At 40.3% G+C, this 19,147-nt stretch overlaps 1 protein-coding gene across 1 annotated transcript in view; it reads left to right on the top strand.

Moving 5' to 3' along the window:
• The window catches only part of OTC (ornithine transcarbamylase), a 77,503-nt gene extending 58,592 nt beyond the window's left edge, over nt 1-18,911 (top strand). The window contains exons 3-10 of the mRNA XM_056862049.1: nt 455-536; nt 2,687-2,774; nt 8,447-8,600; nt 12,382-12,504; nt 13,602-13,655; nt 13,740-13,889; nt 15,359-15,496; nt 18,852-18,911. Coding sequence (XP_056718027.1) covers nt 455-536; nt 2,687-2,774; nt 8,447-8,600; nt 12,382-12,504; nt 13,602-13,655; nt 13,740-13,889; nt 15,359-15,496; nt 18,852-18,911 — 849 coding nt within the window. The remainder of the gene's footprint in view (nt 1-454; nt 537-2,686; nt 2,775-8,446; nt 8,601-12,381; nt 12,505-13,601; nt 13,656-13,739; nt 13,890-15,358; nt 15,497-18,851) is intronic.
• Nucleotides 18,912-19,147: the final 236 nt, after the last annotated feature.

A 19,147-nucleotide genomic window follows, 5' to 3' on the forward strand; every position in this document is an offset into this window, starting at 1 on the left:
CATTCTGACCTTAAGTTCGTTAGACCTACTGACCCGTTAGCTTTCCTTAATAAATCTTTAAACTCTCTGTACGTCTGGAGTAAAGTTTATTGCTGAGACGCAATGGGGTACTGAAGCCTGACAGCCATCCATAAAAAACAATGACTTCCAATGCAAAAAGCTGGGCGGGGGGGAGAATCTGGTGATTATGTAGGCCAGGATGTTCCAATTCCCTTCATCGTTGGCACTGTTACTCCCATGACAATCCTGAAGCCAGTGGCCAATTTTGAGACCCCTGGCTTTATTTTCTGTGGAGTTATGCATGCCTCAGGCAGCTGGATGGACAGCTGGATGGATCTTTAGTTATTATAGATTACGCTATTGAGTAATCTATTGAGTGTAAGGCAAATAGATACACCATGGTCATTATGCATACCTAAGATGACAAAAAGTGCCTTTGCTTCTTGTCTTTCAGTATCTGCCTTTGTTACAAGGAAAATCTTTAACAATGATTTTTGAGAAAAGAAGCACAAGAACGAGATTATCTACTGAGACAGGTGAATACAGACCAATATTGTGACGGTAAATTTTTCTGAATGAAATGTACAATATTTCTTTTCAAAAGAAGATGCAAGTTTAAAACAAATGACCAGTTGCTTTGTAGTTTTTTATTACGAATTCTGGCCATTGATACTTTGGTCATCTCTTTGATCATTAATATCAAGAAAACCAAGTGACAGCAGAAAGTAATGGGCAGAGTCTAGACAGAGTTGTTCAATCAGTGTGACTTTAGAAGTCCTTATTTTTGACAAGACGGTGCCAATTTTGGGGTTGCAATTACCATTTCCTTCTTTATAAAAACAAATACATTCTGTATTCTTTATCAGGTAACTTGTGATGTAGGCGCACCTGCAGGCTTTCAAAACTAATGGCTATGGTGCCGTCTACTGGTGAGAATTAAGGAGCTCTTTAATTTTTTGCCTTTTTCTTGAAGATACATTGTAGATTATAGAATCATAGAGTTGGAAGGGGCCACACGCAGGCCATCTAGTCCAGCCCCCTGCTCAATGCCTAAAGCATCCCTGACATGTGTTTCTCCAGCTGCTGTTTGAAGACTGCCCGTGGAGGTGGGGGAAGGGCTCTCACCCTAATAAGTTAGCAGATGACCTTTAAACCTTATGGCACTTTTTTTCTGACTAAAATTAATGTTTTGTTCCAGAAAGTACTGTGAAAATGTTCCCAAAAATGATGATTTGTGCTGTATTTTCTCTCCTTAATACTAGACTTTAGCCCTTTTTCTATTAAAAATTAGCAATAGTGGTTGCATTGATAGGCTACTTTTCTGCTTTACAAGTCCTCAAAGCAGCATGAAAAAGCACAGAAACTACCATTAAAATATAAAAGATTACAGTACAATAAAAGCAGGTTTTAGAAGGTGGTGCCGGGGGACAACTATTCAGCCCTTTGCTCTGTGGGGTCCCACAAGGTTCCATTTTGTCCCCTGTACTTCTTAATATCTACACGAAACTGCTGGGTCAAGGTCATGCAGAGATTTGGGTTGAGTTGTATGAAGATGACACTCAGCTCTGTTTTGTACTTCCAGCTGATCCCAAGGAGGTGGTAGAAACCTTGAACTGGTACCTGGGGGCATTTTTGGGGTGGATGCAGGCTAATAAACTGAAGTTTGATCCCAACCAGACAGAAGTGCTACTGGGGAGAAGAATGAGTGAGCCAGGATTTCTCTGGTTCATAGTGGGGTTACAATCCTCCTGAAGGAACAAGTCCATAGTCTGGGGTGCTCTTGGACTGATGCCTACTGCTGAATAAGCAGGTGGCAGGCCATGACCGGGCGTGCCTTTTACCAGTTTTGACTGGTTAGCCAGCTGTGGGCTTTCCTGGGCAGAAAAGATGTAGCCACTGTGGTGCATTCCCTGGTTACATCTAGATTAGATCACTGGCATTTGCTGTATGTGGGGCTGCCCTTGAAAAGTGTTCAGAAACTTCAGTTGGTTCAGAATTCTGCAGCCAAGATGCTGACCGGAGTGGGTTGTGTGGACCACATCATTCTAGTGTGGCTCACAACTTGTTTCTGGGCCCAATGCAAGGTGCTGGTGTTGATGTTTAAAGCTCTATATGGTTTGGAACTAGCATAGAGTAAGGACCACCTATTCCCATATGAACTTACCAGACTGCTACAGTCATCTTCTGAGGCCCTGCTTCAAATGCCCCACTTTCTGAGGTTAGACAACTGGCAACCCAAGAGACGGCCTTCTCAGTCATGGCACCAAACTTATGGAACTCCTTCCTCAGAGATGGGTAGGCATACAAATGTCCCATCAGTGAATCAGTCTGCTGCCTATGGTTTTGGCCACTCATTTAGCATAGCCTGATGAATGTCCTCACTTTCTCCAAAGTGACATGGCGCTAGTTCCTAAAATAGCTGTCAAAGTGAATTTAGTCAAGATGGAGTTGGGCAGACAGTCTACATGTAGGAAGAGGATCCTTGGTGACATAGGGACTCCTGCTTCTTTAACTATATAGAATATTGTCAAATAGCCTGAAATTCAATAAGTGAAACTTTCCCCCTAATTGCATCTTTGTGCCAGGAGAAGCTTAAAATGTAGAATTTCTCCCCTAATGTGGTGACAAATTACATGTCACATATTGGTTGGATAACTGAAAGAACTGAGCATTATATCTGTTTTAGGATTTGCTCTCCTTGGTGGACATCCTTGTTTCCTCACAACACAAGATATTCACCTGGGCACTAATGAAAGCATCACCGACACAGCACGGTTGGTAATAATCTTGTGACTCTTCCATTTCCAAAAGGTGTTATAAGACTGTTTGTTGATGGTGCCCCAACCATTGTGGGCAGACTACAACCAGCTTCTGCTGTAAGCAGAAGAACCAATTTCCTCCTCAATTCTACAGTTCACATTTAAAAAGAGTAGGATATCAGTCCCAGATGCCCCAGTTTGATGAGTAGTTTGAGACTAAAGCTGAGTTCAGACATCACAAACTTTATTGGTGATGAGCCTGAAAGTCTGGTTTATTCACAGACTCACATGTTCCTTCTCTCAGCGAACTGCAAATGTGATGGCAAACGTAGTACTGTTTTGAGGAGATGATCTTTCAGTCCACTTTTGTGAGATCAGAATTGCTCCCACCAATCTGCTTTCTTATATGTGGGAAAATGTGTACTTTTTTTTGCTTACTGTGGAAAAAAGTGTGGAAGGTGAGTGAATTTTTTTCACCAAAGCAGCCCAAAGGGAAAGGGTTAGTCATCACAACTCTGTGAGACTGCAAATCACTTTTTTAAAAAGTTTGGGAGATCGATAACTGATCTCTTGGCCTCATATGTTTGAGCCTAAGGGTCAATGTGATGTTTAAAATGTGGTCACCACAGAGGCTTACAGTCAGACAGCAGCTGCAAGTTCCCCATGACAAGAACTCAATTCCCAAGAGCCACCGAGGCCCGATTGGGATCAGGATGCAGGCAGAGGCGAGGCGAGTGCTGTCTCCCATGTTTCCCTGACCCACAGTAGCTCCAAGGGGCACTGTTTGCCCCAGTTGGGTCAGCACCTGCAGTATTTATGCACGTGCAGCCCCTAATAGGTCAAATAGTGCCCCAGGGCCATTTCAGGTTTGGAAAATGGCACAAGGGAAAGGCTGAAGCCCTCCCTTCCTTCACGCCACTGCCGTGATCCAGTTTGGGCTCCTATGTCTCTTGGGAATTGAGTTCCCACAGGGATTTTGCAGCTGCTGTCTGATTGCAAGTCCCTGTGGTGGTCATGTGTTAAATGTCATTCTTGTCTTGTTTGGCCCTAAGAGCCGGGCACTGGTCCAACCAGACTTGAAAAAATATTAAGGGTTAAATTTATATTTTCTAGTCTGGATAAGAAGCTGAGGGACATTTTGGTAACATTATGGTAGTGTACTTAAGAAGTTACTCTATAACAGTTTCTTACAGAAATCTGGGATTATGATAAACCCCCAGTTTCATTTACAAATTTTAAACAAATTTAGATCTTCACTTCCAGGTCGGGGGTGCCCGCGGCAGCGCGTTTGATCGCGCTCCAGCTTTAAGCTGCCAGGGGGCAGGGAAATCGGCCCCCCACCATCGGGCAAGCGGCACCCCTCGGAGTACGAGGGGATGCTGGATTGGATCCCGGCGGGCTTCCTGTCCTGGAAGCGGTGGGGATCGCTCGGACGGGTCTAGCCGAAGAGCGGACACCATTATTCTTGGAAGCAGCCGGAATGAGCGGCGGGAGACCCCGATTTGAAAAATAAAACACAAGTTTTCTTTTCTTCATTTGAATTCTACTAACAACACAACTAAGGTGTCTGACAGTCTTACTATCTAAGAGAAAGTACTCTGAATCTTGTCTATAACTCCACTAACAAAATCCAAAGTGAAACTGGGCTTTTTGCCAGCTGTGGCACAGCTATAATTCAACCTTGCCAGCTTTGCCAGCCATTGTAATAAACTATAAGGAGCGGGGGATGAAAAACAGCTGGCAGGAGATGACAAATTAAAGAAGAAGATGTGGTAAACTTTCTCTCTAAGGTCTGGACTATAATACAAGTTGGATTCCCAGTTGTTGTTTTCATGTAGAACTCAAACTGATGTTTTAAACAGCAAACTTCATACCCCCCCTCTGTGGATTAATAATAAAAATATAGGTAATAATTTTGGAAAATAAGAAAGGGGGTTAACTAAAGTTTAATATGTTACAGGTATTATCATGGAATGTTAATGGTTTAAATTCTCCCAATAAGAGAAGGAAGGTATTTCATCACTTACAAAAGTCTAAGGCTAACATTTTTTGCTTACAGGAAACACATATTTTATCTAAGGATATCTCAAGACTGGAACAATTAAAATTGGGAAAACATTTTACATCTTGTAATGAAAAAAGAAAAATTAATGGAATAGCAATGTATTATCTTGGAACCTAAGATAATTGTGATAATGAGGGGAGACTTTTGTTGATAGAAATTGTATGTGGTCTTCAAAAAATATTGTTGGTGGGTATCTATGCGCCTAATATAAATCAAAAATATTTTATAATAATATGGCATTAATTTTAGCTGAATATGCTAAAGAAAAAAGGATTTAGATGGGGGATTTTAATGGGGTAATGGACCCAAAGCTGGATAGATCCGCAAAGGAAAAAAAGGGAAAGTCTGAGGGTAAATTACTTAGCATTTTTAACGACCTTGTAGATCAATGGGAAATGTTTGATATTTGGAGATTGGTAAATGGCAACAAAAAGGGATACATGTATTTTTCATTTCGACATCTTACTTATTCAAGAATAGATATGTTATGGATTTCCAAAGGAATAATAAATCAATCAGATAATGTGATGATTTTGCCCAAGGTATTGTCAGATCATAACGCTCTTTCAGTCAGGGTTAAATTAGGAGACAGAAGACATAGGCCTTGGTCAATTAATGAATCTTTATTAAAAAATAAAAAAATTGTAGACAAATTAAAAATAGATATACAATTTTTTTCTGATAATGTAGATAAGGGAGTAACTGATGAGGTAGTATGGGATGCCGGTAAGGCAGTAATCAGAGGACTCTTGATTCAACAAAATACAAGATGGTTTAAAGAGAAAGAGGCACAAAAGAAAAATATATTAGAAGAAATTAGGCAAGGAGAAAGACAGTTAAGAAAAATACAATATAAATTACTTAAACAGGAACAGATAAATAATTTTAAAAAGCTACAAATCCAATATGAATTTTTAATAACTTCAGAAATAAAAAAGAAAATAATGTTTAACAGACAGAGATTCTTTGAACATGCTAATAAACCAGGTAAGCTGCTTGCTTGGCAGCTTAAACATAAAGAAAAAAGAGTACCAATACTGAAAATTAAGAAAGAGGGCAAATTAATAATGGATAAACAAAAAATTATGGAAACCTTTGTAGATTATTATACAAACTTATATAGGAAAAATCCAGTTTCAGAGAAGGAAATAGATGTCTATCTGAAACAATTTGATTGGGAAAAATTATCACAAGAAAATAGGGAGCTATTAGATTCCATGATAACTATGGAGGAACTAAATGATTTTATAGGTAAAAGTAAATTAAATAAATCTCCAGGTGCGGATGGATTTACAGCATGTTATTATAAAACTTTTAAGGAACAATTATCTCCACATTTATTAAAGTAATGAACTCTTGCTTGCAGAATGGAGCCATTCCTCAAACCTGGAAACAGGCAAATATAGTATTAATACCAAAAGCAAACTCAGATCTGTTAGAAGTAAAGAATTATAGATCCATTTCATTATTGAATAATGATTACAAACTTTTTGTAGCCATTTTAGCATCTAGATTAAAAACGGTTCTAAACCAGGTTATACATGAAGATCAAGCTGGTTTTTTACCAAGTAGACTATTTGCCAAAATGTTAGAACAGTGATAGATCTTTTGGAATATGCAGAAACATGTATTCCCCTGTAGCTATGATAGTTTTAGACGCAGAAAAAGCTTTTGATAATGTGAACTGGAATTTTATGAAGAAAATATTTGAGTATATGGGCTTCGGAGTAAATTTTAAGACAGCTATTGAAAAAATATATACATATCAATCAGCTAGTTTGCTGAATAATGGGACACTATCTTCACACTTTGAAATTCAAAAGGGCACCAGACAAGGTTGCCCTATTTCACCTTTGTTATTTATCTTAGTTAGAAGTTTTATTGAAAAAGATTAGACAAACTCATGACATAATTGGATTTCAATTTGGGAGAAATCACTTTAAGATTAAAGCTTATGCAGATGATCTCGTATGCTTTTTGACTAACCCTACTTGTCAAATTGATAACTGGAATAAAATTGTGGAGGTTTAGGGAAAGCTCGCAGGTTTTAAGATAAACAAAAATAAAACCAAGGTATTGGTTAAAAATATGACTCTATCACAACAACAAGAATTATCCAAAAAGACAGGTTTTAATATTGAACACAAAATAAAATATTTGGGTATATGGTTAACCTCAAATAATCTTAATTTGTTTCAAAGTAACTATAGTAAGCTATGGCAACAAATTGTCATAGATCTTAAAAATTGGGAAAAATTACCCTTATCATTATGGGGTAGAATTTCAGTAGTTAAAATGATGGTACTACCTAAGATGCTTTTTTTGTTTCAAAACTTACCAATTCTAAAAGGAGTACAAATATTTAAAAGTTGGAAGAAAGATATTTTAAACTTTCTATGGGGTAAAGAAAGACTTAGAATAGCATATAATAATTTAATTGAATTAAAAGAGACTGGAGGGTTGGTGTTACCGGATTTAAGAATGTATTATGAAGCATCCTGTTTTGTGTGGTTAAAAAATTGGATCTTTTTAGAGAATCCCAAAATATTGGAAATGAAAGGATTTAATTTACGTTTTGGATGGCATGCATATCTATGGTATGAAAAAGATAAAGTGAACAGAGAATTTTATTCTCATATTATTAGATCTGGTTTATTCCAAATCTGGAAAAAATATAAAAGGTTCATGGAAAATAAAACCCCAGGATGGGTTAATCCAGTAGAAGCTTTTATGAAGAGAGGTATACAATTAAATTTAGATATGGATATCTATAGAGAAATTATGGACTGTAAGGAAGGGGAATGGTTTTTAAAGAGTAGAGAAGAACTTACAATTAAAAATTTGTTTATGTATTATAAACTAAAAGATATATTTAATAAAGATAAGTTGATGGGATTTAGTAAAAATAAATCTAAATTAGAAATTATATTAAGTAAGGGAAATAAAGGATTGATAGGGAAAATATATAAATTATTAATTGAATTAAACTTGGAACAAGAAAGAATTAAACCAGTGATGGTAAAGTGGATGCAGGAATTAGGATATAATATTGATTTGGAAACTTGGGAAAATCTCTGGAAAAAAGAGTATAGATTTACAATTACTAATGAAATTAGAGAGAATCTATATAAAATGTTTTATAGACTATATATAACCCCTGTGATGATAAGCAAAATGAAAAATGGAGACTCGGACCTATATTGGAAATGTGGAATTGAAAGGAGAACCTTTATGCATGCCTGGTGGTTGTGTAAAAAAATTAAAAGTTTTTGGAAAAAAGTTTTGAAGAAGAAAAAAATTTAGATCTTAAAAACCTAGATTTTCTATTCTCCAGTGTGAAGCTGTAGAGTATATTTGGGGAATTCCATTTAAATGAATTATTTCTTTCATACAAATTGTTTAGAAACACAAGCTGATTGTTAAATAGTTCAAAATATAAAGAGACGAGTGAGTTGTTCTTTCCTTGTGTATGCTGGATTGTAAAAAAAAGTATTAAATTGTCAAAAATATACATTAAATGACCTACATTTAAATTTGCTCCACATATGGTGAATTATCCAGGCAGTAGACATAATCTGATTTTATTAGGCTTGATTCTGATATTTATTTTGCATTTCTGCAGAGTACTGTCAAGCATGACAGACGCAATCCTGGCCCGAGTATATAAACAGACTGATTTGGAACTATTGGCACAAGAGGCCTCAATCCCAGTGATAAATGGACTCTCTGATTCCGACCACCCGGTCCAGATTTTAGCTGATTATCTTACGCTTCAGGTAATATTAGTCTGTTTTCCAATTAGCAGCACACTTTCATCATCCTGCACTCTGCTAAAAATTTGGAAATTTGGACATTAATCCTAAATATTTGAGGCAACCAGAAGCTTCCAAAAAGACACAGAAAGGGATACAGTCCAGCAGTCCAGAGTGGGAGGTGCAAACTGAGAAGCTCCCAGTTCACATTTCACTGAAGCCCCACTTTCTCAAGGCAGCCTTAGCCAGGCTGATGCTCCCCAATCTGCAACACTGGATGAATAATACCTTACAGGGCAATTGTAACGGGTACTCAGATAAGATCTGTTGAGTGCACCATCTTTCTGTAAGGTGTGAAGTAACTCCTTTGACAAGGTAAATCACACAAGTGAAGCTGTGAAGGGGCATTCTTCAGTGCAGGTAAAACAGCAATTATTTGTGTGGGGTAAAGCAAAAATAAAAATTAAGCTCCCTGATGTTTCGTCAACCTCTGTGATCTGCTTAGAAAGAGGTAATATGAGTCCTTATAAAAATAAAAGTAAAGATCTCATTAAAATGCGAGTGAAGGAAATAACTTTCACTGGTTCTCTTGGTCTGATAAACCTTATGCTGTTAGAATGTATTTTATCACTAAGAGTAGACAATTTTTCTAGTAATCACGTGGCTTAGAATCATAGAGTTAGAAGAGACCACCACGGTCATCTAGTCCAACCCCCTGCACAATGCAGGGTATTCCAAACTACCTCCCCACATACACACACAGTGACCCCTACTCCTTGCCCAGAGGATGGCCAAGATGCCCTCCCTCTCATGTTCTCCCTAAGGTCATAGAATCAGCATTGCTGACAGATGGCCATCTAACCTCTTCTTAAAAACCTCCAGGGAAGGAGAGCTTACCACCTCCCGAGGAAGCCTGTTCCACTGAGGAACTGCTCTAACTGTTAGGAAATTCTTCCTAATGTCTAGACGGAAACTCTTTTGATTTAATTTCAACCCGTTGGTTCTGGTCCGACCTTGTGGAGCAACAGAAAACAATACGGCACCTCCTCTATATGACAGCCCTTCAAGTACTTGAAGATGGTTATCATATCCCCTCTCAGTCTTCTATTCAGACTTCAAACTTTCCTCATAGGACTTGGTCTCCAGACCCCTCACCATCTTTGTTGCCCTTCTCTGGACCTATTCCAGCTTGTCTACATCTTTCTTAAATTGAGGTGCCCAAAACTGAACACAGTACTCTAGGTGAGGTCTCTAGGTGAGCAGTACTCTAGGTGAGCAGAGTAAAGTGATACCATCACTTTGCGTGATCTGGACACTATACATCAAGATTGCATTTGCCTTTTTAGCTACCGCATCACGCTGCTGACTCATGTTCAGTGTTTGGTCTACTAAGACCCCAACATCCTTTTCGCACACACACTACTGCTAAGACAAGTCTCCCCCATTCTATAATTATGCATTTGATTTTTCCTACCTTTGGATGCAATTCATCTGGCCCTAGGGACTTTGTTTCATTTAAAGAAACTAGGTGTTTGTGCACTACTGAAGTGCCCACAATAAAGGTCTTTTACCTGTGGCACTATGAACTGCCCGGTGTACATGAACAGGTGTGGGGAGCCTCCTTTTAGACAGAACACTTGTGTAGATAAACGCGTGTCAAGAATCAACCCCCCCTCTTCCCTCTATCCTTCTGTGTTCTCTCTCTATTCAACAGTTGCACAAAAGCACACACATACACTAACACTTCTGTATATTCACAACATCTTGAACAGTACTGGCTTCTCTTGTGCTTTGCTAAGAGTGTTATCTTGGTGGAAAAGACCTTCATGTCTCAGCTAAAAGATCTGGTTTAATGCAGCATTGTTTGGTAAGGATGACCGCATGAGAACATTATGAATGTATCTAATTAATATTCATGGTCAAGAATTGTATAAAAGCTGCTCAATGGAGAACAGCAAGGTGATTATTTTTGCAGTCTGAATCCTTGTGTTTCTGCTGGAGAGATTTGGATCCCAGCTTGTACAATTTAAAACTTAGTACTATCAAATAATAAACTAACTCCTGATCTCCAGTGCACTATTCTTGATCAGATATATCTGGATAGCGTTTCTAGGCACAACACTACCCCAATGCCAATCCTCGGCTGCAAATTCCTTCCCTCATCAGGTATTTTGTCTAAGCATGTTGAGCACCGCTTCCCTTGCAAGAAAAGACTGAGGAAAAGTAGGAATTGAGCAGTTCTGCCCTCTCTTCATCTCCTGTTATAATTTCACTTTCCACTCTCCCTACAAGCACTAGTTATTTGTTTATATTCCACTTTGGTTATAAGGCCCTCCTTCCACTTCCTAAATGAGTCTTTTTTTAATTTCTCAACTCTTTAAAAAGCTATTTATGGAGCCACCCTGGCCTCTTTAGGCACCTCCCATTTTTCCTTCTCATGGGAATGGTTTGTGATTGAGCCTTCAGTATTTCATTTTCAAGAAACTCCCACCCTTCTTGAACTCTCTTCTCCTTAAGTATTTCCAACCATGAGATTCTACCCAGCGTAAGTTTAAGCTTTTTAAAATTTGCTCTCCTAAAGTCCAACCTATATGTCTGACTGTACAGTTTTTCCTTTCCCCAGTTGTGCCGGGCTGCGGGGCCACGTGCACGGCCAGGTATGTGTGTGTGTGGGGAGGCTTTTCTTTTTTCTTCCTCTTTTTCTGTCACACTCTCTCCTTTTCTTTCTCTCTCTCTCTCTCTCACACACTCTCTTTCTTTCTTTCTTTCTTTCTTTCTTTCTTTCTTTCTTTCTTTCTTTCTTTCTTTCTTTCTTTCTTTCTTGAGACTGGTAAAACTTTGCAAGAGGTTGACATGGGGATCTTTAAAACCAATTTCTATGCCTGATGAGCGTGGAAAAGGTTCCCAATAAAGAAGCGTTTTGTGAATTTTAAGGGTTTTATTAAAATAGTCCAATTTGTTTGCACTTACACACAAAATTCCCAATACATACAGAACTCAGAGAGTAAAGTTATCAGGGGTTGGACACAAGGATTGAAGGTTCCCAGGGGGGTTATAATTACCTGGTCCGGGGAGTGAGGTCCAGAATGGCAGCTGCAAGAAGGGAAGGAGAAGAGGAACTGCACACAAGTGCAGGGCTCACGCTTTTGGGTCCAAAGGGAAACCAGCAATTCATTGTGGCAAATGGGGATCTATTTATACCCCAGGGATGTTGCTGGAGGCCGTGTCTCAGTGCGCCGGGGAATGGCTGGTCATTGCCCGTGACAAAGGCTTGATTGCTCTAGATGGGATTAAGAGGAGGGAGGAGGAAGAGAACCTTGGAGGTGAGGCAGATCAGAAACAGAATTTAGGTACTTGTGGCTGAGTGTCAGAACATAGGGCTATAGAACTGGAAATGAAAGTAAGGCTGGAAAGGTTCTGGCAGGGTGAGTCAGAGGGCTTAGCTGGCTACTTGAGGAGATTACTGTGTCCATCTAAATGGATAGGCTTACCAGGACCCCCCTCTCTTCCAGAGGGAGGTTTTTGGGGTGGAGGTGAGGTGAGATCGTGGGCACATTATGTCCTTTATGAGATACAGTGACCAGAACTGCACATAGTGTTCCAAATGAGGCCACATCATAGATCTCTATAGGGGCATTATAGTATGAGCCATTTTATTTTCAATTCAGAAGGAGGAAGCTTCTGTGGGTCAGGACGCAAATATGGTTATAATGTCAGTCTTCATAGTTAACCACCGGCTTTGGAAGGTAACTGTACTGTGACGGTGCTGGCTTGATCAGCCATATTCCTCTCACCTTCTCTGCAGGAACACTATGGGTCTCTGAAGGGGCTGACCTTAGGCTGGATAGGAGATGGAAATAATGTCCTGAATTCCATCATGATGAGTGCTTCCAAATTTGGGATGAATCTGCAGGTTGCCACTCCAAAGGTAAAATCACATTATCTAAGTCTAGTGACATGGTCTCAGTCTGATGTTTTTCAGGTGCTTTGGTTTTCAATTAAGCTTCATTGTGCTGCCCCCCAGGCAGAATTAGTAGCTTTCTAGAATGTGTAGATTTGTAGTTCATGTTTTGTATTAGTTATATGATAGGAAATAGTACGTGCCCTTTAAGAAAGGTGCATGCTAGTTATTGTAGTCAGGGGAACTCAGTAGTCACATGTTCCGGCATTAGGCGCCTTTTTTCTTACTGTTAATGAGACTGAGGAATAGAGAGGTGTGTGACTCCTGTAAGGGTCTGTAAGCTTTTGCAATGTAAGGGTCTGTAAGCTTTTGCTTTGTGTGCTCCCCCCCTGGGCTCATAAAAGCAGTCCAGGCCTTTTGCCTTTCTTTAGTTCAGGCGCTGCGTCCAGCAGGCCCCAGGTTGGAATGTCTCTTCCCACCATCCACCTCCCTTACTCTCTCCGACTCCCTCCCACCAGCTATGGCCTTGGTGTGTAGATAGCACTAACGAGCTTCCTGAGATCTTTGCTGTTCCTGTACCATGCACAATTATCTCGTAGATTCCCATAACATGCATTTGACATCTGCTTCCCTGTAGGGGTTATAATTCTGTCTTTGTGAAACTGCTAGCACTTGCAACTTTGCCATTGTAGGGCCTATACTAACCTGAAGCTTCCAATAAAGTTCCTTGTTTCTGCATGACCGTCTGAGCAAGTGATTTTATGGAGTTTGCACAGGGAGGTTGGGAACCCTCACAACTCCATCATGTTTTCACGGATAGCTACAAACTGGACTCTCATCTAGAAAAGGACTGCAGATATCATCTATTCAGGTTGTGAGTAACCCTGAACTGTTTTGGATTTATGCAGATCTCAAAATAAAGAATGATTGAAACCCTGTAGCTTCCAGTTGAACACTTTTCTTGCGAAGGGTCTTAACAACTAGCCCCTGGCCAGGAACATGCATAATATTATAAAGGGCATCAGGTGACCATGAATCTACAGGGCAGATCATCAGCGTTGACAAAAGTGAATAATTTTTAATATTGCTGGAATATAGTGTATTGTTGTAATTTGCTTTGGCAGGGTTTTGAGCCGGATCCTATAATAACCAAAATAGCTGAAGAGTCCTCTATAAAGGTATGAGCATGAAATTTTAAAACACAATTTCTTCTTTGCTGCACATGAATCTGACTCATTTTTCCCCTGCTTTCTTCACATTAGTGTGGCACCAAATTGTTTCTCACAAGTGATCCTTTGGAAGCTGCCTGTGGAGCCAATGTTTTAATCACGGACACGTGGGTAAGCATGGGGCAAGAAGAGGAGAAGACAGAGAGACTGAGAGCTTTCCATGGTTATCAGATCACAATGCAGGTAAAATACAGAGGGGTTTTTTCAGTCTGTGGCTTTGTGGATTCTAGAGAAATATTAAAAAAATATGCATATTTGTAGTTCTTGTTTATGAAGAGTGAGTATTTCTAACTACTCTGAAGAAACTTTTACCCCAATGGGATGTGTCAAGTGTGTTTAAATCCCTACTGACAGTGAATACATTTTAAGGATGAACACCCCATGAAGAAGGTACCTTCCCACCTTTCTGAAGTGCCGACATGGAAAGGCAGGTTAATGTTTGCACTAATCTCTCTCCTTTTTGCTTGGATCCTGGGTATCATGAACCAGAACCTGCTCACCTGAGGAAGTTTAGCACTCCCTTATGAGGAGCCTTATGAGTTCTGACTGAAAAGTCTTCTTCTTGACTTTTGCACAGAGGTAGATTGCTGCCATCAGCCTTCTGTATATGACTTCTCCTTCAAGGCAGGTGACCCCCCCTTGCCCCAAGAAATGGCATAGAGTGGTACACTACAAGAACAGATGTATAACAGCTGGTCTCTTAGAATGGTGTTTTTCTGACTTCCCAAGCCCCTACTTTTCTACAGATCCTAAACATTACATAAGAAGCTAGGCATATCAGGTTGCTGATTCTATAGCATTATATGAGTTACGAGCAGTTAGAATTTAAAAGTTTGTTTTTATTGATAAAATAAAAAGGAATAACAGCAAAATGAGCACAGCTGGGGTGTAGAGGGGCAGCAGCAGCTTCCCACAGGAACTGCTCAGACTCCATGACATTTCCAGAGGGTTGGAGACTTTAAAGGGGACGGCCACAAGACAGGACAAGCCCTTCATAAGGTAAATGTAACTTGGCTGAGGAGGACCAAGAGAGAGATAGAGAACAAGGTGAAGGAAACCTCCTTCTCTTTCAGCCTGAGGTCTGTGAGAGGGTACACAGTTGCCCCCTGCTTTCAAGGATCTGCCAGACTCCACCAGGTCTTCTACAGTTACTACTCCTGGAGGTTTTTCTGCCATCTTCTGGGCATGGAGCAGGGGTCACTGGAGGTGTGTGTGGGGAGGTAGTTGTGAATTTTCTGCATTGTCCGGGGGTTGGACTAGATGACCCTGGTGGTCCCTTCCAACTCTACGATTCTATGATTTCACGTATATCAATTACAGATTTTTTAAAAAGCCCCTCAGTGGCCCAAGAGGGTGGCAGCTGCAGGGTGCTGAGAGCAAGGAAAGTGTCTCTTTCCTTTCAGCCTCACAAGGGACTGAGGGTAGTGAAAATGCCGCAAAAACTGCAGAGTGGCAGCTCTACTGCAGCTGCGGATGCTCCTGCATTCACAGCAGCCATGAGAGCTACACGGTGAATTGTTACCACATGGAAGCAGCCTACGTTGTGTAGCATTTCAGCTTTCACTTTAGTCATGTTATATATGGTCTTTTGTTATTAAAGTAGCCTATAATTCTGTTCAGTTTCAAATTATATATTTCGTTCCAATCCTTAGACTGGGAAAGTGGCTTCTCCTGGCTGGACGTTTCTACACTGCTTGCCCAGGAAGCCAGAAGAAGTTGATGACGAAGTGTTCTTTTCACCACAATCACTGGTTTTTCAGGAGGCTGAAAACAGGAAATGGACAGTTATGGTACGAGGTGCTCTCAGAAGTGCACTGCTCTCACAGCACCAAGTATTTTGAGCCACCATGGCCACTGTGACATTCTGTGCTACTCAGCAGTTACAGACTCCCTTATGACTATTATGACAACACATTGCTCAGCTTGCACTGGTGAGACTCTGGGTCAGTCAGGGTCAGAAGACCTTCAGGATGGCTCGTGGGTCATCTCTAGTTAGCCTCCACCTCAGCCCTCCACCTATTTCCATGCTGCATAATGCCCTTTAAATCTATCACTGCTTTGGACAGTGATGCTGTTACTGCTGTGGTTCCATCAAGACCTGCTGCTACGTTAGAGTAGTAAGCTCAGCACTAACACAACAGTTGTGATGTTGCACCAGGACTGTAGTTCTCCCACCCAAACCTATGGACTTCTGTGTCACCACCGCATAATGCTAGATCAACCTGGGGATTCTTCCCATCCAGTTTTGTGGCTACTTTTCATCTTATACATCTTGACACCACTAAGATTGAAGAAGCTCAATTACTGTTATCAGTGACTAAATCTTTAGGATTTATACCTCACTGAAAGGTATGTTTCCTTGTTAAAAATAGCCACCCAAAGCAATGAGGCAATCTAATTAAATCAGTTAAGACTCTTTTTAGTGCTAACTTCAGAATATATAAAAGTTATTGTCGAAGGCTTTCACTGTCAGAGTTCATTGGTTCTTGTGGGTTATCCGGGCTGTGTAACCGTGGTCTTGATATTTTCTTTCCTGACGTTTCGCCAGCAGCTGTGGCCGGCATCTTCAGAGGAGTAACACTGAAGGACAGTGTCTCTCAGTGTCAAGTGTGTAGCCTGCCACAGCTGCTGGCGAAACGTCAGGAAAGAAAATACCAAGACCACGGTTACGCAGCCCGGATAACCCAGAAGAACCAATATAAAAGTTATATTGTATGAAACATCCAACAACATATTACAGAATATTAGCAGAATATTGCAGAATATGACCAGATCTGTTCAGTAAAAATTACAGTAAAAATACAAAGTTCACATACCTTTGGATGGGCCATGCTGGGGAAAATTGTTTAGACAGACCACAAAACAGCATAGTCTGCCAAAGAATTTCCAACTATTGAACAATTTCTAACCCTTTATATACTCTTTCTTCATGAGAATTCAAATCTGTTCTCATCTATAACAGCTTTCACATAAAATCTTTTCCCAGGATCAGAGACATCATTCTCATGTATTAAAAATACAAAGACAAAATTTCCCCCAGCAAGCATTCATTTCCATCTTCCCAGTTGGTTTCAGGTAGCCGGCTCAAGGTTGACTCAGCCTTCCATCCTTCCGAGGTTGGTAAAATGAATACCCAGCTTGCTGGGGGTAAAGGGAAGATGACTGGGGAAGGCACTGGCAAACCACCCCGTAAAACAAAGTCTGCCTAGAAAATGTCAGGATGTGACATCACCCCATGGGTCAGGAATGACCAGGTGCTTGCACAGGGGACCTTTACTTTTTTTTACATCCATTGTACCAAAAGTTACAGCTGCAAAATGACATAGTCAGTGATAAGAATATGCATTTGCAGGTAGGTTCACAAAATCTAGAATCTCATCTTTTCACTAACTTCAAACATCAACTCAGATAATGATATGAATGGCTAATTATACAATATGTTGAGAAATACTTTGATTCACACTTACAAGGATGTGAGAAAAATGCTTGTATGCAAAAATAATAGATTTCTATTACCCCCACAGTTTAAAAGGACAAAAGTGTTTTGCTCGTTATCTTTATTTACTCTAAGAAAGTTCTCCTTGGCTGAATGCCCAGGCTCAGAGGGAGCCTCAGTATCTGCTTCACTCTCAGTTCTTCGCAAAGCCAAAACAATCTATATATGCCAGGTTCCAGTCGGGAGTATAACTTTAATATTGTTAATTGCTGTAATTTGCAAGCATTTACTATATTTTTAATCCAATATTTGCCTAATACTATTACAAGATCCTTGAAGAAGTTAAACCAGTCGTGTGTGTTACATCTTTTCCCATCATGGCAATAAACCTCTGCCAGAGGAAACTGGCCTGCTGTGTGTTTGAGGTGGTTAATGGCTCATTAAGGATCTCTGGATCTCTTGAAGGTGGTCACAGGACCACTCCTGAAGAAATGGTCTTTCGGTGCCAATGAGAACAATTATCCATCCCATTCTAATATTACATTCTCATTCCTTAAGCGTGTGTTGGCATCTCAGTTCCAGAGATTCTTGAATGATACTAGTTATCTGAATCTTTCTCAAACAAGCTTCATGATTAGTTTCGGAAGGGGGATTGCTCTGGTCACTGTAGCTGACAAACTACACTGGAAGACCTGATAATATTCCTGGTTCTCTCCTGGTTTTGTTACTATTGATTAGTTACTACCATACCCTTCTGGATCATCTGCCCAGGATGAATTTAGAAGGACTTGGCAGTGGCTCCAGTCCTTCCCAGAGGACAGGTTCCGGAACATGATGCTGGACGACCTGCTATTTCACTCCATGAAATTGGGTTTATGGGGTCCTGCAAGGATCCCCCATGCTATTCAACATCTGAATGAAGGTGTTAATTAAGATTATTCAGACATTTGGGGAGAGATGTCCTCATTATGCAGATAACATTCAGCTCTTTATCTCCTCAAGAAGCAGTTGAGGCTCTGAACTAGTACCTGGGGTTAATTAAGGACTGGGTAAGGTTTTATCAGGAGCCCTGTGGCGCAGAGTGGTAAACTGCAGTACTGCAGTCCAAGCTCGGCTCGCAACCTGAGTTCAATTCCAATGGAAGTTGGTTTCAGGTAGCCGGCTCAAGGTTGACTCAGCCTTCCATCCTTCCGAGGTTGGTATGAGTACCCAGCTCGCTGGGGGTAAAGGGAAGATGACTGGGGAAGGCACTGGCAAGCCACCCCGTAAACACAGTCTGCCTAGTAAACGTCGGGATGTGACGTCACCCCATGGGTCAGGAATGACCCAGTGCTTGCTCAGGTGACCTTTACCTTTTGTAAAGGTTTTATTAGCTTAAGTTTAATACAGACAATACATAAGTACTTTTGGTTGGTGATGGAGCTGATAATGGATTAAGTTTTTGGAGTGTTTTGGACATTCTGCCTCCTCCTTTCCTGCCCAGAATGCTCCCTCCAGTCACCATGCTTCTTTGTTCTTGGTCCCCTTTCTTAGCCACCCATCCTGCAGAGATTAGCAATGTTATGATAAAGGTGCTCTGCATATGCACATAGGCACACTTCTTTATTAACACATTTTCACAGGAACTTCTGAAGTATGTAGATCTTTTGTATGCAGTAACCTTTCCCTCTATGATTGGTTATTTCATTCATTCATATTCTTTCTTCTAGGCTGTCCTGGTTTCCCTGCTGACAGATTACTCACCACAGCTAAAGAGGCCTGTATTTTGATTTTTAGGATTCTGCCAAGAGAAAAAATTCCTCACTAGCAGAATATTCTGGTCCATGAAATCACTTTTTCTCTCAAAAACAAGATAAAAGCAATGATAATTATTTAAAAGAAGTGCGATGGTGCCTATAATATGGGAATATTGTACTTCTGCATTTGTTCAAACATTTAAGCAATGCAGCTGCATTTCTTTCTTTGATTTATGTTTTGCTCTACATTCTGCATATTGATTACTCTT

Source organism: Euleptes europaea, chromosome 16, assembly GCF_029931775.1.
Source record: "Euleptes europaea isolate rEulEur1 chromosome 16, rEulEur1.hap1, whole genome shotgun sequence".
Taxonomy (NCBI): domain Eukaryota; kingdom Metazoa; phylum Chordata; class Lepidosauria; order Squamata; family Sphaerodactylidae; genus Euleptes; species Euleptes europaea.